Source organism: Hippocampus guttulatus, chromosome 13, assembly GCF_054856545.1.
Source record: "Hippocampus guttulatus isolate MCC_2025c chromosome 13, RoL_Hgut_1.0, whole genome shotgun sequence".
In the NCBI taxonomy this organism is placed as follows: Eukaryota; Metazoa; Chordata; class Actinopteri; order Syngnathiformes; family Syngnathidae; genus Hippocampus; species Hippocampus guttulatus.
In genome coordinates, this window is record NC_141273.1 from 9260289 (window position 1) to 9281481 (window position 21193).

At 42.1% G+C, this 21193-nt stretch overlaps 3 protein-coding genes across 6 annotated transcripts; all 3 read right to left on the minus strand.

Annotated features, from left to right (window-relative positions):
* Positions 1 to 388: 388 nt before the first annotated feature.
* On the minus strand, positions 389 to 6859 carry mlh3 (mutL homolog 3 (E. coli)). 2 transcript variants are annotated; one of them, XM_086128027.1, is made up of 12 exons: positions 4468 to 6859; positions 3591 to 3692; positions 3427 to 3506; positions 3202 to 3306; positions 2244 to 2313; positions 2100 to 2168; positions 1894 to 2002; positions 1263 to 1422; positions 1159 to 1182; positions 859 to 937; positions 613 to 764; positions 389 to 538 (listed from the first exon to the last, which is right to left on the minus strand). In XM_086128027.1, the coding sequence occupies exons 1-12, from the start codon at positions 6674 to 6676 to the stop codon at positions 467 to 469; spliced, it is 3231 nt and encodes a 1076-aa protein (XP_085984153.1). In that variant the 5' UTR covers positions 6677 to 6859; the 3' UTR covers positions 389 to 466. The 2 variants fall into 2 exon arrangements, 1 of the variants encoding a protein (XP_085984153.1); XR_015102715.1 differs by lacking the exons at positions 389 to 538; positions 613 to 764; positions 859 to 937; positions 1159 to 1182 and having other exon boundaries at positions 1375 to 1422; positions 1894 to 2015.
* A 733-nt stretch (positions 6860 to 7592) lies between these two features.
* On the minus strand, positions 7593 to 9655 carry acyp1 (acylphosphatase 1, erythrocyte (common) type). Of its 2 annotated transcripts, none has more exons than XM_086127496.1 (3): positions 9582 to 9655; positions 9345 to 9433; positions 7593 to 7969 (listed from the first exon to the last, which is right to left on the minus strand). In XM_086127496.1, exons 2-3 carry the CDS (start codon positions 9423 to 9425, stop codon positions 7754 to 7756), a joined length of 297 nt encoding a protein of 98 aa, XP_085983622.1. In that variant the 5' UTR covers positions 9426 to 9433; positions 9582 to 9655; the 3' UTR covers positions 7593 to 7753. The 2 variants fall into 2 exon arrangements, with proteins under 2 accessions (XP_085983622.1, XP_085983621.1); XM_086127495.1 differs by having other exon boundaries at positions 9345 to 9512.
* Positions 9656 to 9889: 234 nt separating this feature from the next.
* On the minus strand, positions 9890 to 19577 carry nek9 (NIMA related kinase 9). 2 transcript variants are annotated; one of them, XM_086127947.1, is made up of 23 exons: positions 19140 to 19577; positions 18218 to 18395; positions 18091 to 18146; positions 17946 to 18016; positions 17765 to 17870; positions 16834 to 16965; positions 16643 to 16753; positions 16482 to 16546; positions 15395 to 15445; positions 15123 to 15315; positions 14746 to 14890; positions 14463 to 14663; positions 14271 to 14317; positions 14025 to 14186; positions 13777 to 13885; positions 13526 to 13687; positions 13268 to 13435; positions 13131 to 13184; positions 12841 to 13028; positions 12564 to 12719; positions 11546 to 11650; positions 11422 to 11475; positions 9890 to 11176 (listed from the first exon to the last, which is right to left on the minus strand). In XM_086127947.1, exons 1-23 carry the CDS (start codon positions 19323 to 19325, stop codon positions 10994 to 10996), a joined length of 2883 nt encoding a protein of 960 aa, XP_085984073.1. In that variant the 5' UTR covers positions 19326 to 19577; the 3' UTR covers positions 9890 to 10993. The 2 variants fall into 2 exon arrangements, with proteins under 2 accessions (XP_085984073.1, XP_085984072.1); XM_086127946.1 differs by having other exon boundaries at positions 13125 to 13184.
* Between the last annotated feature and the right edge of the window lie 1616 nt (positions 19578 to 21193).

Below are 21193 nucleotides of genomic sequence, written 5' to 3' on the forward strand. Positions count from 1 at the left end.
CTGTCAGAGTTTTATCAAATCAAATATTCTTTACTTATCTAAGACTGGTTCTTTAAAGAATTTGCAGTCAGATAATTTGTAACCTTGGTCTTTAAATACACCGTCAATATAAATGTGGTGGTAGAATATCAAGGAAACGAAGAATACTGCATCCATGTGAAAATGGCAAGAAGGTAACAAGTTTCAATATTTTCCCCTGTGATGGCCACGATGTAGCTCTGACCCTGTTACAGTGGTTGCAGTTTGTGGTGACATGTTACAAATCCAACCGGAAGTCATTCGCTGTCATCAACACGACTGGGAGATGTTGTCTAATTTTGCTCAAATTTGAAGATATAAAAGATGCACCCAAGTCGGAGTCACAGGACCAGCCAAACTATGAAAAAAGATCTACTCCAGACATTTATATGAAAAGATCATTTTATTTAAAAAAAAAAAAAAACTATTTCATGAGGTTGCCACAAAATTATCTATTCCCATACAGTACCCATGCTTTGTACATCCTTCTTAATTTTCCAAGGTTGGGTTTCTGAGGTTCCTGTGGAGGACAAGAAGGCTTTGTCATCGTCAACCGTGTGCACACTTTTTAAGAGCACTAAAGCATTCCAGTACCCTCTGGTTGGGCTCCAAATGAACAACGTCGACGAGCGGAGCAATGGACGGGCGGCCGTGGGCGCACTGGAAGGGCAGCTGGCAGGATGACAAGGACGCAACCAAGCTGTGGCACTCGTCTCGATTCAGACTGTCGTTGAATTTGATGGCGCCTGTTGGAATGTGTCGCTTTTCAATTATGACACTTGAAGCCAAATAAATGATGATGGTGTGGAATGATGTTGATGATGAGTCGTTTGACCTTACCGTGACACGCTAGCGAGGCGAGGACTTTCAGCACCGTGAGCGGTAGAGACCCTTTCACTGTACCAGTGGAACGAAGTAACTAACAAAAACAATACAGTGGGACCTCTTACACAAAGTCTACACACCCCTGTTTAAATTTAAACATATAGTCAGGGTGAAATGCATTCTGAACAATTCCAGAAACGAGGTAGTGAAAGCACAAAACCGCCACTTCATTTGGAATCATCACTTCAACTTTGGAGAGTTCAGCAGTACCGGTACTTTTAATATTTTAACCAAGCATGGACGCTTCAATCTTACCTCGATCAGCTCTTGAAGGTAATCCTGGGAAAAAAAAATTTAAAATCACACATAACATTGAGAGGCGCTCATCTCAATTATTTGATTTTTTAACAAATTTTCACCTCAACAAAGCGCTTGATAACAGATGGCCTTTTCCGCCGAAGCTCGTTATTTTCTTTTTCCACCAAACAAACGGGCACCTTGCCTACGAGCACCTGGTCATCCTGCTTCGGTGTGAATGTCACTTCCAAGCCCAAGCTCCGCAAATGAATCTGACGAGACCTGGTTGAGAACAGAGCAAGTTGCTTGTTACATATTCATTTCATCAATAGCAGGGGTGCCCAACCAGTCGATCGCGATCGACCGGTAGCCCGCGGACTGCTCCCAAGTTGATGGCGAGGGGTGTTGGGGGGGGGGGGGGGGAGATTTGTGTGTTTACGTGCCTGTCAAAAAGCATTTCACCTTTAACCTACAGTGGCGCGTGACCTGCATCACTGGTCAATAGTCTGCGATGGCAGCTTGCGATCAGAGCAGTTTCAATTTTTATTTATTTATTACAAAATTATTCTCATTCAAAGTTTGTTTAATCTACAATTCACCGATGACACTGGCACAATCCTGCATGACACTAATATGAGTTTGTAATAAAACATACTTGAGAGCGTAAACCTGGGAGATGAATCAATGGGTGGGGGTGTGCTAGGGTACTTAATAAAGTGTTCCTTGTTGTGTTGGACATGTAGTAATATACACCTGAGCAGCCTTTGTTCCTCTTCTGTCACACAGATGTGCAGAGGCGGTAAAATAGTGGATGAACAGAGACGCCTCTCGCCGGGTGCGTTTGGGTCCTCTTCAAAGGAATCTGGAATGGTACACTGTGCTTTCAGTGCAGCATTGGAAGAGTATCTCTTAACTAATACCCACAGTATACTGACTGCATTGTTTGTCTTGTTCTGTACCTGCTATTAGGTTTTCAAGACGGACTCTCTCATGTGCAGCGTGTTGGTCCAACAGTACTAAAAGATTCCCTGTGGTTTAAAAACCAATGAATATGAGAAGAAGGAAAACAACAAAGAGCAACAAGATCAAATGATCTTCCATACCTTCACTTTCCGTATCGTCAGTTGTATTGATAAGGCACGCAAGAAACTTGTTATCAACTTGATTGATCACCTGCAATTGGAAATCAAGTTGCTTGCTGTAATATTTAAAGGGGACATGTTACTAAAATTGACTTGGCTGCACTGGTGAAATCGTGTCTGTGAGCGCGCCATTCTGCATTCCTGCCTCACTTTTCAAGACAGAAAACAACAATTTCAATAACTGCCACAGAGTTTCTCGGCCCATGGCTGAACGGGATCCAGCAACTGCCAGTAACAAGCAACAGCCGGAGTTTGGCGCCAGACTACATGAAAGCATGTCAAACCCAACAGGTAAGCAGAGCTGCAGTGTTAGCACATGCTACTGTGAGCTAACAGTGTCGCCAGAATTTGCTTGTGACAACTAGCCCATATTCATTCAGTAAAGTTGTGGACAGGGAGGAAGGTGGAGGGCTCAAAAATATTCATTCAGTAAATTAGTCCCCTCGCCCCACAGAATGTTACTTTAAGATCTAAAATTGTTGACCATCATAAAATCCTACTTATCATGTGTAAACATTTTGAATGACTTTTTAGATTTGTGGATTCAATGCCTTTTAAGACTTTTCAAGAACTGTCTCATGCTGTGGAGGAAATCTCAGGTCTCCTGATGTCTCTAATGACACGATAAATCAGGGCTATATTTGTTACTCTTTGGTTTTCATTCTTTTATGGTGGGGGAAAAATTGCTCAAGATATATGCATGCACCCGGCTGTCATGGTAACAAAAATTATACTCTGCAATTGCATGAGACACACAAGGTGCAATATTAACACAAGGGCATATTGAGTTTGCTTCATTCTTTATCCTTCGTGTATTTCGACAGAGACTTTTTTAAGACACTTGAGAACTCTTTGAAATTGTGGATAAAGCGTCTGTGTAAAAATAGCTCCTCTCAGATAGTCCTTTAGTGAGTCTTACCTTCATAGAGTGTATCATGGCCTTCGAGAAGCGGTACGGAAACAGGATGTTGTGGATCTTTACAGCGAGACCACCAGCTTGCCCACTTGAGATGTCCACACCCACCTTTTATCACGACACCAACATAAAAATAAATAAAAAAATTTAAAAAATCACGAAATCTGAATTTGTACGGTGGACATATATAAAAAGCCAATCCTGGAGAAGCACGAGAGACCAGTTTACCTCTGGAGGACGCACAAACACAGGGTTGTTCCAGTTTGAGTACAAAGACAGAAGTGAGTTGCAGGTCTCGACATTGTCACCTGGGAGGAAAAAAAAAGGCACATTTAATGTTGTACAATATATGAGCATGGGTCCTTTGCTCAGATCCTTCAGTGGTTCAGTACCTGTGTCATCTCTCCCTGCATGAAGCACTCTTTCACCTCTGGCTTTAGGCAAGAAGGGCAGCACTTGCTCTGCCTGGAACGGGTAACACCTGTATTCCATCCCTACAGTAATACAGCAATATAATAATACACAAAAGAGGATGCACCAGGCACAGTCATACAGTGGAAACTTCTACATTGTTTGTCGCTTTCTTGTTTTATGCTGTACCTCCAGTAATCACATTTCTATATAAGGCTTCAGGTCTTGCTGCCTCACCCCATAGTTCAGGTATATTAAATAGTCAGGTGATTGTTGTTACACATACTAAACTGTCAGTACTTGCCAGAATTTGCTGCACTGCCTTCAATGCTGCAGTCTCCCTGACCAGTTTTTTTAATTGAGTAAGAAGTGTTTGGGGAGGATGTCCAATTTTTTTTAATGTCACATTGTCAGTACTGTATTGTGTCATTTTGTCTCCGCTTGATTATCTTCATTGTTTTCCTTGTTATATTTGATCTCTTGAAAATTGTGATCCTTTTGTACAATGAGAGCCATTGGATACTGTGAAAGCTCATTTTTGAACAATAGCTTGTGTTGCCAACTCCTATTTAACATTGCTTGAATGTGATTGGTTTCTTCTGAACACAACCACATCCCCAGTTCTAAGAGGGTGCGCCTGAACATCTCGGGTGTTTAATTTTACTCAGCCTCTTCAAAATTGACTTGTATAGGTCTCACATTTTGAAATAATGTATTGATTTTCCTTTTTTTTTTTCATCAAAAACACTTAACATTGGAACAAGGGTGTGTTGACTTTTTATATTCACCATATCTGTTTTCTCTCAATCTAGACAATGATACTTTGTACTGGGGCTCCAATGATTGCTTGTGACTCACCAGTTTCAGAAACGACACTAACGGCTATGTTGGTGACATCCGATGTGCAGCGGGCCTGTGTTTCTTCCATTGACGGTTCCTCGTATTTGCTCAGCCCAGTCACTTTGTTGACATACACCATTTTTCCCATTTCGGTATCAAAGTGATGGAGCCAGTCAGTAGATGTTGCAGTCGTGCCGACATCACTGGGCTCAGCACGGGCATTGTTAACGCCGTCTTGAAAGCCTTTAGTACTAATGACGGAGGAATTATGTGGAGAAGCACAACTAGGTGGGACTGCGTCTTTTGTCCCATTTTGTTTCAGTTGGTTAAGTTTGCCAGCTAAAGATTGTTTTTCTGAGGTGCGTTTTAGCGTGGTGTACGCTAAGGGTGCAGCAGAGCTTTGAGGGCCTTCTGGTTTGTCCACTTTGGTTTCTGTGACGTCACTTTTCAGTTGCTGGTTCTGGGAAATAACACCAACTTCTCCAAAGTCTGGCTCAGGTAGTCGAGCATTAATAGGACTCTCCAAAGAGCTAAGCTTTGCTTCTACAGATTTTCCATAAATTCTTCTGAACTCGTCAAGCGATCCGGATCCCTTAGCCGCAACTTTGGGAACCTTTGCGGGGACAGCGGGAGAAAAGCTTCTGTGCATTCTTCGTGAAGATGAATCATGGTGTGCGTCAAGGCAGATTTTGCGTTTTAAATGCTGCTGATGAAATTGTGTCCTGGTGCTGTGGGGAGCCTCCTGCAGACATTTGTGAATGAATGGACAGGATACACGAATCTTTCTGAATGTCTTTTCTTCTGCCCTGGTTTCCTGCGGAACGAGAGTCGTTTCACTGACTGATAAATGGACGTTTGTAGTTGTTTGGGGCAACCTGATCTCTTTTTCAAAGTCCACAGCTTTACTAAATGCGGTCTCTGACTCTTTTGCATCGTTAACAAGGTCCAGTCTAGTCAGATCAACATGTCCTTTATTTTCAGTTGAAAGCACATCAGCTGCAACGTGAGTCTTGGGTTTACGATGAACATTTTGCGATGCCAGTGTCGGCGCTGATGTACAAATGGAGTTTGTACTGACACTCTGGTCAGAACTATTGACTTCATGCGCAGCGCTGTCGACTTTCATCAACCTTGGCGACGCATCGTGCAAGTCATCTTGGGAGAGCACCAAGTTCTCCCTGCACAGGAAAGCTTTTACGGCCTCTTCTATGCACAGCAAAACACCATCCCAATCTTTGAACTCGATTAGGGTTTTGGCAGGCTCAAGACTAATATCATACTCCAAATAGGAACATTTTATATTCATGACATATATTCCATGGAGGTCTTGGCAGCGTTTCTGCTTGGGGCTCCTGATGGCAGACTGTTTTTCTGGACTGTCATTCCTCTGGGTTGGACTGCTAAGTCTACGTAGAAGCGAGTTCAGCAGGGTGTGTATGCGTGTCTTTAGAAGCAGTCTGCCATTCACATACAAGAATTGCAAGCTACTGTTGTAGTGGCCCTCTCTGCCAAGGTAACCCGTCACCTCAAACTGGGCATGCGTGTGCTGGATCTCGCCCAGTTTCTGAGCTCGGGTCAGGCTGTGGATCTGGATAAACCTGTGGTAGGTGTCTCTGGCTTTGGGGAGCTGCACTATCATGGCTCCCATGCAGTCATTCTTCAAGGTGAAGGACACGGAGGGGTGCATCAGGGACATGGCCTCCACCCGGTACCTGACCCTCTCACCTTCCAGGACAAGGTCCATCCTCTTCCTGCGCACGGGCATGTTGTGGAACAAGTTGCAAATGATAACTGTGGTTCCAGCAGTTGGTCGACAAATGCCCTTTTCGAACACATCCATTCCTTTGCCATTCTTAAAGATCCGAACGAGCGTCCTGCCTGAGTTTTTGGCCCGGGATGAGATTTCTACAAGTGTGGCTAAAGCAACTATACTTGCAATGGCCTCACCCCTGAAGCCATAGTACCTGAGCTCGTCCAGGTCGCTCAGTGAGTGACATTTGCTGGTGTGGTATCTGTTGCCCACACACGCCATGTCCTCTGCGCTCATCCCAGCGCCGTTGTCGATAACCTGCACCTTGAACGCCTCCAGGTCCATCCGGACGCTCACACACGTCGCTCCGGCGTCGAGGCTGTTGAGGATGAGCTCCTCGACGCATTGTTGAAGAGATGGCACGGCGACACCGGAGCGAAGTTTCACCCGAATCTCTTCCGACAGACATTTAATCATTTCGGTTGCACATCTTCGCTTGTTTGGAAACGTGACGTTTCAGCGTCGCCACAGTCCTCATATCGTGACCGCGGGATATTCTCGCTGCTGTCACGAATTAGTGATTGAAATGCGTAAGGAAAAAAGTAAACGACGGGTTAAAACCAACATATCGGTCGTCGTTTACGGTCAACACGAATGATAGTCTGCTGGCACCGGAAGCTAAACAAAACGGCCTGCCATCTGTGTTGTGGAATGAACCAACGGCCTCATCCTAGGGTGCCCCCTACTGCACGTCATGTGTACTCGGGTTTCATTTTGGTGCCGATCGGAACCTGAGAGCGACTTTGAAAAATAAAATAAAATGAATGAAAAATGGCAGTGGGGCGGGCGATACACACTCAAGAAATAACAGATTTACCCACATTAGGATTATTAATTTAAAGTATATGAAGACATAATTTTGACTTCGAATAAAAAACAATGATTTTCAACAGCTCAACTTTGTTGATATAGCGCTTGAACAGTGAGGCAGGAAAAGGATAAACATATCAATATGCTAATTATTTCTGTAAATATCTTCTACTGTTTACATGTTTTCATGATCATTTCTGCCACGTTCCTCAAAAATAATAATGTCCCACCAATGGTGACCTTTTTTTCTTTTTTTGTTAGAATAAAAGACTAGCTGTTACCAGCAGGCACAATGTCCCCTATTCAAAGCACAGCCCAGAGAGGGGTTCTCAAACTTTTTACGCCAAGGACCACCTAAAAAAAAACCTTAACTTTTCAAGTACTACCATCATGGCCATTAAAATACAGCATAACATCGATCTACTGTATTTGATTTGTAACCATTCAAATTTGAATGTCAGCAAAGGTACAGGAAGAGTGTTCAAATAGCCCAATAAATGGAGCATTTGCTAGTTCACATGGGAAATTTTTCATTTTTGCTTTATTTATGAAAGCATTTCCACATTGTCGAGATGTAAAGGAATTTTTGTGCATTTTTCAATACATTATAAGTAACACACTTAAACAAATATTAAGAAAGGACAGACAAAATAAATAAGTGCTTGTAGGATAATAAAGTACGAGTCATTTTACAATGTCAAAAGACGAGTGTTCAAGGCGGACAACAGTTTTCTCATTCTTGAACTCTGCCTTGGTAATCTGTGACTTGGGACTCCCAGTAGATTTGAGCCATTGTTGCATTTCTGTCACCTTTTTGCGTGGGCCCTGCAGCTGCCCTTGTACAGTTCCCGCACCTGTGTTTTGGACCCAACCTACAAGGCCAAGCTTCTTGGCCTGGGCCTGCAAAGTTCAACAGACACACAAACAGATCAGTCAAAAAATATGACCAGTGACTTCAATGCACACAGAACATTACTTTTGAAAATGCAATTAATACTGTACTATTATCGTCTTGATAAATGTGCACGTAAGTCATGCTGTCATTAATCACGAACAGCAGTTTCAGTGGATATTCATATACTGTATACCGGTAACTCAATTAAAAATACTGACATCTTTTCAAGATTTTTTTTCCCCCATTACTTTTCAGCTCATCAGCAATCTCTGCAGGAACCTCATTGCTATCGCGATCATTTGAATAAGGTGTCGGGGTTTGACCAGGGGCGGTTCTGGATCAATTTCACTGAGGGGGCCAGGCTGGGGCCAGGGGTTTTGATGGGGGGGCACATTCAACCCAGGGCTAAAAAGACACATTCGAAATCTTATTTGACTTTTTATTTCTTCAGACTTTGAAATTGTAGTCATAACATTACAGTGATGAGAAAAAAACAGTATTAGGAGGGCTAAAATGTCTGCAAGCGTAACAATACGCCGTGTCCATCTGTTGAGAATATTCAAGGCAGGGGATGATATGGTACCAGCCTGCCGGGGACAAAAATTGCAAATACACTGAAGCTAGATGTTTTACATGCATATAATCATCCAAATTTTAAAAGGCAATGTCTTATATACTGATCCTGTTAAATAAAAATTAAAATAAAAAGGGAGACTAAAAAAGTTACACACACACACACACACACACACACACACACACCGCGCACACACGCACACACACGCACACACACGCAAATAGCACTCGTGTCGTGGTCATTTCCTTCTCTGCGGACTGCTTCTCATTTTCCCGCTCATTTTTAAGTGGCGGAGCGCACTAAAGGGTCCGACTAGAATGTTAAATCACGCACTTTAGTTCCACCTTTCGCGTCGGCGACTCGGCACGACTGCGTAATCTGCGCTCGGAGGGGGGGGCCACAGGGGGGGCCAGAATCGGTGCTACAGGGGCACTGGCCCCCGTTGGCCCCCCCCCCCCCCCAGAACCGCCACTGGGTTTGACACTTGTGCTTTAAAGTTTTGTGGCAACACTGAATGCTATTTGGAACTGTTCAGAATTCAAATTACGCAAAAAAACACTTGAAATCTCCCAAACATACAACATTTGTATTATCTCATGATTTTTTTATATCACAAAACCTGACTTTTGAACAGGTCCACTGCAACTCATAATTAGGGTAAATATTTGTAAGGAAAATTGTTCACGGTCAGATTTCTATTTATATTTATTTATGTGTGCGAGTGCGTGTGTGTGTGTCATCGTGCATTCTTGACGAAACGTCGAATGTCGATACATTTGTGAATCTGTTGATAAAGTAAAACATACCTGTGTATATTTCCGAAAAAAGACCCCTTGGACTCTTCCAAATATTTCATAGTCCACAGAGATTGATTCTACGTCTGACATGCTGCACACTGAAAAACAATACGCCACTGGCGATCTTGTAACCAAAACACATGGGGTACAGCAGCGGCATGCTTTGTCGTCTAAAATCTAAATGAGAGTCATTATTTGGATAAATATGCACATTTCTATTTGGTGCGCGGCAATTTTAATATTCACCTGAACGTTATTCAAACCGATCGGAGGTTAAAGACGATCTCGAATGTAGTTTGCGGTCAAACGCTACTTCCAGAAGTGACGTAATATTAAAGCGACTGATGGTTTCCTGGCAACATACGTATTTTATCTTTATTCAACAGCAACACGCGAGATCGGTATAGTTGAGTTGTATTCATGTCTAGATACTTGAGGACATCTAGCCTACAGTTGTTCACGCGACCTTTTAAAGCTGTCAAACAAAAATATTGCGTAAAATAGGTTGCGTGTAGAACATCTTCAAACACTGCATTATGCGAAGACAACGCATCTTACTTTCGACAGTTTTATTGACCAAATGTTGCAAATACAGATATATGATAAACAATATCTCGTGAGTGTATACAACACAGAACTGACTAAAGTAAAAAAAAAAAGGAAAAACGAACGGTGGCAAATGGCTAAACAAAAGCAATATCCCATTTTAAAACCATTCAAGTGTTTGTGCCATAATAATGACATCCTATAAGCTACTCAAAAAGGGCAATAAGAGAAAATGTCTACAGCTACCTTATCAGTAGTTTCACCAAATGATATATAAAAAATACATGCACATTTTCAAAGCATATAGTTGCATAAGAGATTAAGTTTCAAATAGCACACATTTCTGAGCAATTCATTTCAAAACATTCTAGTAAAAGCTTATGATGGAAGTCTCCACATGAACAGATGACAGTCTGATGACACACAACTTTGGTAAACTTGAAAGTGGTGACTTTCAGACTTCATTCAGAGGGTCTTCTGTTTAGCATTTATTGACAGGCAATTGAGAGAACTGGAGAGTGAGTGCAGTCCTCTGCCAAGGTCCTGTTCCATGTTCTACAACCCATACATTTTCTTTCTCGGCCCACACATTTTCCTTCCACAAAGTAATGTGGTATTTGGTTGAGGTTTTTTTTTTTTGCCTAATTGTAAACAAACACACTTGATCAATCTGATTCAAGGCCCTGCATTTCCACTGAAAAGGTGTTAAAAGATTTTGTTTAGCCTGTTAAATGATAACCAACATGCAAGCACTAAAGCCCTATGGTGACATCACAGGAAGTAAACAATAATCACCAGTAAAACAAGGACTTCATATTCACATTGTGGATGGAATAACACTAAGATTGTCTGACGCCTCATGTTGAACCCAGCCAACATTCCAGTCTGTAGGAAGCCTGCACACATTTGCACGAGAACAATTGTGCATATGCAATAATATAAGCAGGAAACTTGGTGCTCTGTTAAATACTACATGTAACAACACAAGACACTTGTAAGGTGTGTGAGGCAGCCATCTCTACTGCAAGTGGGCTTCCTCTTCTCACATCAACCAGCCCAATGAATTCCTTTAGTCACTTCTCCCATTGAGAAGGGCATCAGCAGGCCGGGCCTCACAAGCTGGACCCTGCAGTTTTGCCCCCATGCTGTACGAGTCCGGATGCTCGTCCTCCACCCCCATCCTCAGGTACGGGACCGTCGCAGTGATTGCCGTTATTATCACACCTGGCTTCCAGCAGCGACAACCGGTTGAATGCTGCCAACAATCTCTCGTTGTCCTTTTGCTGGTCACTGACCTACAACGGTGGTGGGAAGTAATCACCAACCTGATCAATTCTATGGTGGTCACACCAGATACTTCCTGACTTTCTGGCACCCCGCCACCCCACAGATACCCCAATATAGTAAACCTGCACATTTTAATGTGGCTTTCTATAGTAGTCAGTCAAAGAGATGCGTTGTATCATAAATCTGTTGCACTGTGTGAGGTAAATATAAGGTAACGACTGCTTTTTGCTCTGAGAAAAGGCTTTAGTCTTACCTGCTTCTCTAGCATCTGAATCCTCAGCTCTTGCTGAGTGACCATCTCACGTAGCTGTGAAAGAAATTTGTTATACAATCAAGGCGACCGTGTTGACACACTGTGTTGCCGGCTGGCGCATTACCTGTGCCACCTCGCTACTTGCTCTGCAGCACGTGATCGAGTCCATTTGGCTGTAGATGCCTGCCTCATCGAAGCCGTTTAGTTTGTCATCACTCATGCGCGTAGTCTGTGTGAAGACAACCAACCGAGTTCACCTCGACATTGTGACGTCTCAAAATGCTGAATGGAACTTTATGAAGCAACTTGATGGGCGGAGCTTTAGAGGGAACTCATAGACTGATTAGCATCCTTTGAGGAAACGGTGTATTGTTTCACACAGCAACAGGGCAGTCCGCAACCACATAATTTGGCTGGTTCAACTGGTGATTCATTTTTTTTTCTCTCATGTCAAAATTTGATAAGCCTTACAGCAGTAAAAACATGCAAATCAAATACGGAGAGCTTGATGTCATGGAAATGACTGATTCCTTACATACACACACCATGTTTGTCCAAACACCATAAACACATTAAAAAAAGACACCCGCTGTAAATTCAAATGATAGCAAAAACCTAAGCAAATAAATATGGTCTTAAATATTCTATATTAGGTCTATGTCAACAGTGGCCAGTGAAGTTATGTCGAGGTTAACTTCATTTAAATCAATAAGGGGAAAGAGTCAGACCAAGCCAACTAAACGTACACACTGTTGGATAAGTGTATGATTTATGTATTAATGTGTCCTTCCATGTTGTCACTTTTCAACTGCTGAATAAAAATAGCAACAATAATATTAATAATAATTAAATGATGTGAAAAACAACTGTAAATAGCACTGCGATTTATCCATTTTGTATTTATATTGCACTTCATTGAACGGTGTTTGTTAGTTTTTTCTTCTTTCTGCCTATATTCTTGCTGCTGGAGGCTGTAAATTTCCCCAGTGTGGGACAAATAAAGGATATCTTATTCCTTATTCTTATTCAAGGCCACTCTGTACATTGTTGCCTTGAATGGGATTAGGTCGCTGCAGGCTTCAGAATTTCAACAATGATGAATGGTCAAAAAGAGAGTCAAAGACATGGATGATAAACATTACCGATAGGTCATGCTCACTGCTGACAGCTGCTGCAACGGCTTTCAGATCCTTCAACTCATCATATGGTAGAGTGGTGCTCTCTGAGAAAGATGGGAGCTGGTCAGGAGGAAGCTCTGACTCCTTAGGCATTGGGATAAATTCAGCATCCTCAAGCTCCTTGATTGGGCACAATCAGGAAGAGATATTTTTGTCTGATAAGCATGTAACCAGTATGTGAGCTTGGGAGAAACCAGGAGGGGTCACAAAATTAGAAGCAACTTTCAGATTGGAAACGAACCTTTCTCAGCCAGAGAGGACACGAACTGTCTCCAGTCTGGCTTGCCATTGACATCATTGGCGTTTCCAAGTTGCAAGCATCAAGATCAACTTCCACTGTACCCCCGAGGCCCCCGTCCCGACACTCTGTCTCTGAACCTGGCTCCATTTCCAGGTCCACAGTGGCTATGGAACCATCCTGTCCAATCCCTACAATCGACACCAAAACAAAAAGTATACATATTTGCTCCCTCGCAAAGTTAAAGAGAACTGAAGATACAAAAAAAATATATACTGTCTATATACCACTACCAATTGACAATCCACTGCTGTTCGAGCGAATGGTCTTGGAGTTGAGCACTTTTTCTTCAAAGAGACAACAAGGAACTATCAGACAGGCAGCGACAAAAGCCATTACATCATGGAGACCATCAAATGAAATAACTCACCCATGATGATAATGGTATGCCAGCCACGACAAGAAAGGTCTGGCACATGGTGGAGTGAGCCAAAGATGGGCCTTGGCATGGCAGGACAAACCTCTGAACCAAATCCCTTGTCAGCAGGCATTCCAAGTCGCCCATTTCCTGCATTTCCCCATGCAAAAATCTGATTGTCTGCAAGAAACAAAACGGGAACTGTTCACACACTTCATGTCGGTCACACGAAAATGCGAGTGTGTATGGACATATTCTATCTGCTCTCACCCTCAGTTGCTGCGATCGTGTAGCCGTCCCCGCAAGACACTTTGGTGACAATCTTGCCCCCAAATGGTCCAACCAGGACTTGCACACCTTGGTGTTTCTTGAAGTCTTTGACACCTAGTTGGCCATACTTGTTACACCCGAATGTGAAGAGGCGACCGCGTTCTGTGAAATTGATTTCAGGATGAGGATTCAACACCCAAGTTACACTTTTTAGATACAAATTCGTGTTCTTAATTTTGTTCTTGCAGTACCATCAATGGCAGCTGTATGGTTCCTCCCTGGAGCTATAGTCTGGATCTTGAAGCGTGACAGCTGTTTTGCTAAAGTCAGTGTTGTAATGTATGGGATGGCCTGGTAACCCTGACATGCGACAGGAAAACAAATACATTAAAAATACAAGTGCACTAACCTCATCTTGATATCAATGTTCTGTGGGAATACATATAGTAACATGATTTATCATAACTGTAGATCACTTTTCCGGTCTGCAAGCCAGTACCTCTCCAGGGTGGTTTTTGAGACCAGAGAATTCCTGGTTCAGACCTAGCTTGTTGAATTCATTGTTCCCACATGCTAGGACTTTGCCAGTTTCTGTCAAGTAGAAGGTTCCATCACTGCTACATGACACAGACGAGATGGTGGCGCCTTTCGGAAGCTCCACCTGAGGAGAGAAAAAATTACATTTGTAAATGGTCATAAGAGTGATTACAGTCAGGCATATATTCATGTCAGGCATAATTCTTACTTGCATCGGAGAAGAAAAATCATCCTCGCATTCCAAGCCCAGACGACCTACAGATGGAAGAAATTGAAGAGAAAATGCATCAATGAGCATGAGTGCTTTGTTTCAAATAGGCTTCTGTCCCCATCTACTGGTTGAAATACTAATTACAAAAAACATTTTGGGTGGAAATGTAATGGGATCACCAAGCCATACCATACTCCCCACAACCCCAGGAGAAGACGTTTCCACTGTGGGTGAGCACCACCACGTGGTTGTCTCCACAAGAAACCTGACGGACTGGCCGCTCTTCGAAAAACTCCAGAAGGACCGGCTCCAGGATCTGCGTTCCCATGACACCCTCCACACCGATGCAGCCGTAATAGTCTGAGCCAAACGTGTAAATTTGGTCCTCATCTGCAGAAGACAAAACGGGTAGATATAAGCAAGACTGTCCATTTTTCTTGTCCTTTTTGAACAGGTGGGGTGTTGGGCTCACCAGTGATGCAGACTGTGAAGTCAGTACCACACTCCACCTGTCGGATGGCCTTCCCCTGGAGTTTCTCAACCCTTTTGGGCTGACGATAAGAAGCTTGATCTCCATGCCCCAGTTGGCCCACCATCTTGGCTCCGCCTTGAACATTCTGAGGAGCACATTTTTTATAGGGACTGCACACGAATGAGTACATCTGCTGTGTACAGTATTGCCCTGTACACTGCAGTTCATCTGCACAGCCCCACTATAGGTCGGGTAAAGGAGGGTCCCAAAAAGGCTTGCACCGAATGAATTTTAAGACCAAGAGGAAGAGGTAGAGAAGGTCCCCAACTAAACTCCTCCAATGATAAATGGGGATTCTCTGTATTCTTAAAACTTACTGCCCAAGTGTAGAGTTCTTTTTCCACCGTCACCACTGCAAAGTGACTCTCTCCAGCGCACACATGTTGGGCACTGCTGCCTCCTTTAAAAGTGTCCAGTTTCTGGGGCGTGAATTTGCCTCCACCCCAGAAATACACTTCCCTTGAGCGTGTGGTCACCACAGCAACAGGGGTCTCGGTCCCTGCACTCAGCCTATCGACAGAGAACAATCAATCGGACGAAATTTGGTAAGATGATAGTACGATGATAACAGAAGAAAACATCGGCTTACTTTGGTTTCTTCATTGCTGAATTCAGCAGGGCAACTCGCTCTGCAAGCTCGCTACCAGAGAGGAAATTTGTCAGATGTTTATTGTGGATCTAAAGTGTTTGGGAAAAGTCTTTGCTCTCTTCTCAAATTCTTATGTTTTTGCACAATAGTTTCCTCACTTTCCAGTAATGTTTAAGACCATCAAACAAATGTTAAATATTAGACAAAGAGTAAACAAAGTGCAGCTATTAAATGATAAATATATTTCTTTTGGTTAAAAAATAAAAATAAAAAATCTATATTCGGAGCTACCTGGCCCTGTGTGGAAAAGTACTTGCACACTTATGGTAACACCATAGCATTTCAATGGGATTCAAGATTATTTTTTCAAGATCGATTCAAAAGTTGACTTGCTAGTGTTGTTTTAGAGTTGCTGTCCTGTTGAAGAACCAACGTGTGCTTCATCTTAAGTTCCTAAACGGATGGCCTAACATTCTCCCTCAGAAATGTCTATAAAGAGCAGAATTCACAAATCCATAAATCACAACAAGTCATCCAGGTTCTGAAATAGCAGAGTAGCCCCAAAACATCACACTAGGACTACCGTGATTAACTGCTGGTATAATGTTCTTTTTCTGAAGTGCTTTCCAGACTGGTAGATGTTCAGAATTTTCTTTCTGAAGTGTTCCTGAATTTGTGGCATTTTCTTTCAGCTTGTTGAGATATTTTGGCTAACTTCATTTTGCCACACATATAGACAAAGAGGTTCTATTTAGGTGATTTCTTGTTTAAACAGGTCTGAAGGTAATCGGGCTTGGCTGTGGTCAGTGAAAATGAACTGAAAAATGTGATAAGCACTGTAAATTAATGATTTAACAAGGGGGGAAATGTCCTTTTTCCACACAGGGCCAGGTATGAATAGATTTATTTCTCTTAAAAAATTTTAAATCACAGTTTAAAAACGGCATTTTATGTTGGTTTGGGTTATTTTTGTTTAATATTTACACTTAAAGTGGGGAAACTATTCAAAAAGCTATGAATTTGAGAAGAGAGCAACGATTTTTCAAGGCACCATATTTTTTTTACATAAAATATCACTCTCACTTACTGTCGGCAACAAGAGAGGATTGGCTGGTCTAGAATCTGCTCGGCTGTTGGTCTCTTTGCAGGATCCTGCCACAGAAAATGATCACAAAATATAATTTGTAACATCCAACAAAGATGCAGACTTTTTGCACAGCTAATACATTTTTTCAGCAAACCACTCACTTGATTGAGACACTCATAGACCAGCTTGATCAATCCAGCTCCATAAACATCACGGTTCACATCCATGGTCCAGTTTCCCTGGACTATTTTTACACACAAGTTCAGAGCATTCTGCAAAGACACAAAATGCATCTTGTCAAAAACTATATCCGTTGATATTGGTAAAGCATTTAAATAAATGTGAGACCTACCGTTGCATCAAATGTTCGTGTCAGAGTTAAGACTTCAAAAAGCACACAGCCCATGGCCCAGATATCAGATTTGAAGTTGTACTTTGCTCCCTGGCACAATTCAGGTGACATATAATATGGAGTTCCCACGCACTGGACGTAAAAAAAAAAAGAATAAATATATTAGAATTACACAGAAGTCACACAAGGCACCGAAGCCCTAAACCTCATCTCGGGGGCAAAGCACAGTTAGCACGGCCCATCATGATGAAATCTCTGCTTACGTGCCTGCTCATGTGTGGTTGAGGTTTGACAGCAGCGTGTAAGCCTAACTACTTCCTGCTGAGAGATCAGCATAATTAATTAAATGGGCCAAAAAAAGGGGCATCACCTAAACATGTCAAGTCCATAATTACAAAAGTTACCTTATAATAAATCTCAACGTCCATACATAGCATATGTTGTATACTGTGGCACCTTAACTTAAGAATTTACTTCTTCTGTGATCCAGCTGACTCACTTAAATTGACCAATCATCATTAATCTTATTACCTACCGCACTGCAAATATTTTTCGTGCTCCAGGTCCTTTTACAAGGAATTGCTGGAACAAGGTACAAATCCCAGAAAATGTGAAATGTAAGACCTTCAATTAGATTTTAAACTGGAAAAATTATCATAACATGCAAAAAAAGTAACTACAAAAAAGTGGAATGAAGCCCATTGGGCTTTGTGCAAGAATTCCACCCCTTTCGACAGATCCTACCAGACAGCAGCAAAGGGTTGCTTTTATTTAATGAAACGAGCCAACCCAGTTCAAGTTAGTTCCTTGGCACAAAGATGTCACAATATGGTGGCAATATACTACTGTGGTCTAAATGAAGCTCCACACTTCAATTCAACATGCGACCTCAAACAACTCTAACTCCATTGTGATACAAATGAACATGTACCGTTTCTGCCATTGAAAACTCTGAGCCGAGTTTCTTTGCAAGACCATAATCACCAAGCTTGATGAGGTCAGTCTTAGTCAGGAAAATGTTGAGAGTTTTGATATCCCTGCGGGTAAACAAGTGTAATGATAAACCTTAAAGAATTTGGATGGACGGGGCCGCAGTCACATGAGCATCTCACCTGTGTAAAATTCCAGCCTTGTGAATGTGGGCCACAGCTGACGCAATTTGGTACAGGTACCAAATAACCACCTGCAGAAAATAAAGGGGTGAAGATAAAATGCACGTGTGGGTGAGGACATTATTTGTATTTAATCTGCTCTTACCTCCTCATGAAAAAGTTTCCCCTTCTGTTGGATGATTTTGTCATAAAGATTCCCACCTGTGACGACAATGTTTTTAGCCTCCAGACACATTCAGTGTCAATCAAATCTGCAGAGTTACATCTCTTACCATTGCAATATTCCAGTTCAATGAGCAGAGTGTTTTTATCCATGAAATGATTAAAGTAGGCAATGATGTTGTTGTGCTCTAGGATGGACAGGATGTTAATTTCATTCATGACATCCCTGCACTCACGTTCAGAGAGTGAGTTCAGGTCCACCTCCTTCCATACAACCAGGGAGTTGTCCTGGGAAACAAAGAGAGAGTTAGCTGGAGATAAAGCTGTCTCCATGAGCAATTTTTATATCGAACAATATCTTTTTATACAATTTTAAGTTGTATGCTCGCTTTGAATCAAGTTTGTTATTTCTTTATATCATCCTTCTCCTCTCTTCACTTCTCCATGAAAGCAATTATGGCAACCCATGCTCAATCTTTGTAAAAGCTTTGAGCCAAATCACCGTTTTTGGGTGGTGGCCAGAATCGCCACTGACCCTGTAGATTCATTAAAAAATATATTTTTTTGATCACTTAATACTTAGGACAATAAATATATGAATTGCAGGAAGAGTATGTACTTGTTTTACATTACAGGAGGTCCCTGAGTTGCAGACATATAGGGGGGGGGGGGGGGGGCTCGTCTGACTTTTGCTTATTTTAAATGAGCTAATATCGCTGATTAAATTGGCCGGTCAATCAATCGGTCGGGCTCTCGCAACAAGCCACGAAAATGATTTGGGAAATAAAGGTGACTTAAAAAGTACATTACAGGCATGTGAATTATATTTTAAGTACAATAATTGAGTTCTTGTTCCAAGTTACATTGAAAGGCTGCATTATAGGCGTTTCCTCCTAAAACTGGGGGTCTTAAAGAATACCCATAGGGTCTTTAAAAAAAGCGTGATGACTGTTGCCTGGCAACGAGACTGGGTGTCTTTTCTCCAGTCAACAGTTTCTCAGTCAGAAAAGTGGACTGACTGGATGATCTCACCTCGGTTCTTCTGTACAGCGTCGCTTCACCGAACGCCCCCCTCCCGAGGATCCGGATGGGAATGTAATGCAACCTCTCCTCTTCGCCATTAAACGTGGCCGACGCGGAGCGCTCGCTCAGCATAGATCCGCCGACCAAATCGGAACTGAGCGAGTCGAAATGTCTCTCATACTCGGCCAGTGACATTTCTCTAGCACTGATGGGAAAGCAACACAAATAGGCCTGACTCGAAAACTCGAGGACTCCCTTCCTTTCCTAAAAGCGTCACTATTCAGACATGTCACACGGTCCGAGAGTTTAAAAGAATCTCAGTGTCGCGAATACAATCGGGAAGCTAATAAACTTGTAAAATGCACAATACTGGAGGGGAAAACAACCGAGAAGGGGGAAAAAAGCGTTGAAGTTGTACAAGCGTCAATAACCACATACACAATTGTAAGTTCGATCAACTTAATTCTGACTTTCAAAATAAAAGTCTTGCGTTTAACTTTCGTATGCTGTATTTTATGACGCAAGTCAGAGAAACGGATTTCCTGTGAAGGCGGGAATTCCGTTCCTCGTGGCTGACAACGCCACTACATTTAAAGAGTGACAGTGTTTTTTGTGCACGACACTAAAATAAAGCAATGTGTCGCACGCTCACGCTTATCTAAAACTGTTTGACACGCGAATTACACTCGGCAAAGAAACGACTACACAACTTTACTCTCAAAAACGGAAGTTAAAATTTAGCGCATCCGTTTTCAGAGGCGAAAAAGTTAATGACTCAACCTCTGGAAAAATCGATACTTGTGTAAAAATAGTCTAGTTAGAGTTGTACTGATTTAACTTATTTACTTAGGTACGAGTGAAAACAAAGCGCGTGTCTGTGTGCGTGTGTGTTTAGATTAGATGGAACAATATAAAATGTATTTACTACAAACCATTCTTGCAGCTGATAACATCAAACCAGCAGACTGGTCCCAAATCGACCACGAGGAGGAAATGGGGGGACAAAAAAAGATTAGTGTGTTTGTGTGTTTCGGTTTTGTTCATGTTAACCCTGGAGAACCCACATGGTCAAATTTGGCCCTTATAAATTCTGATACTCAAATGCTACACTTAAATCCCAAAGGGTCAAATTTGGCCCTAATCCTAAATTAGGATTAAAGCATTAAATATTTGAAAAAACATATTTTGGTGTTCAGCTGCCATTTTTCCAAAGAAAAAAAGGGTTCTTGGGTTCTCCAGGGTTGGGCCGTTCCGGCTGTTGCTCAGCGTGGCGCGCGTGCCTGCATATGCGTGTGTGTGTGTGCATGGTTGGGCACCTGCATGCGTGTGTGCGCTATGCAGAGAGGCTGAAATAACAGTTTTCTTTGGTTTCATTCAGATTAACCCAAGTGCATGCCGAGTGAACGATAGGACTAGTGAATGCAATAGTTTAGGGCAGCATAAAAAATGGCATTATCAAGAAAACTAATCTCAGCAAAAGATTTTGTAAGACTTGCTTTTGTTTAGTTAGTCAGATGGGCATTGCTCTGGATAGGTGTGAATTTTATTTCATTAAACCCTGTCTGTGGATGGTATGATAAAGAATGATGCACGGACACGTGCATCAGTGGTCACGCTTGGCAACTCCCCAATTAAAACGTAGTCGTAAATGACTCGACTGCACTAGTAACATGACTGGACCCATTGAGTAGGCATATGTCCCACACATGTAGCCTGTTTATCAAGAATATTGAATAATTTCTCAAAGAGCTTTCCATAAAGTGGATATCAATGACTGCCAAAAGAGTATTGACAGCTGGAGCTGATGCGAACTAATAACTCAGAAATTGTCACACTGGAAGATTGGCACCGTTTTTTTGAAAGTCATTTCTATCAGGCAAAATATAAATTCTGCAGTTTTGCTTCTCGTAATTTATCCTGACGTTTGCATTTTTGTGTGCAGATGTTATGTAAGACGCCCAAGTCTTAAAATCTTGTGTATATTATATTTGCTGATGTCTGCTATTTATTTGAATTACACAATAATATGAAAAAATACTCGGCTAATCCCATATAATTCTCTC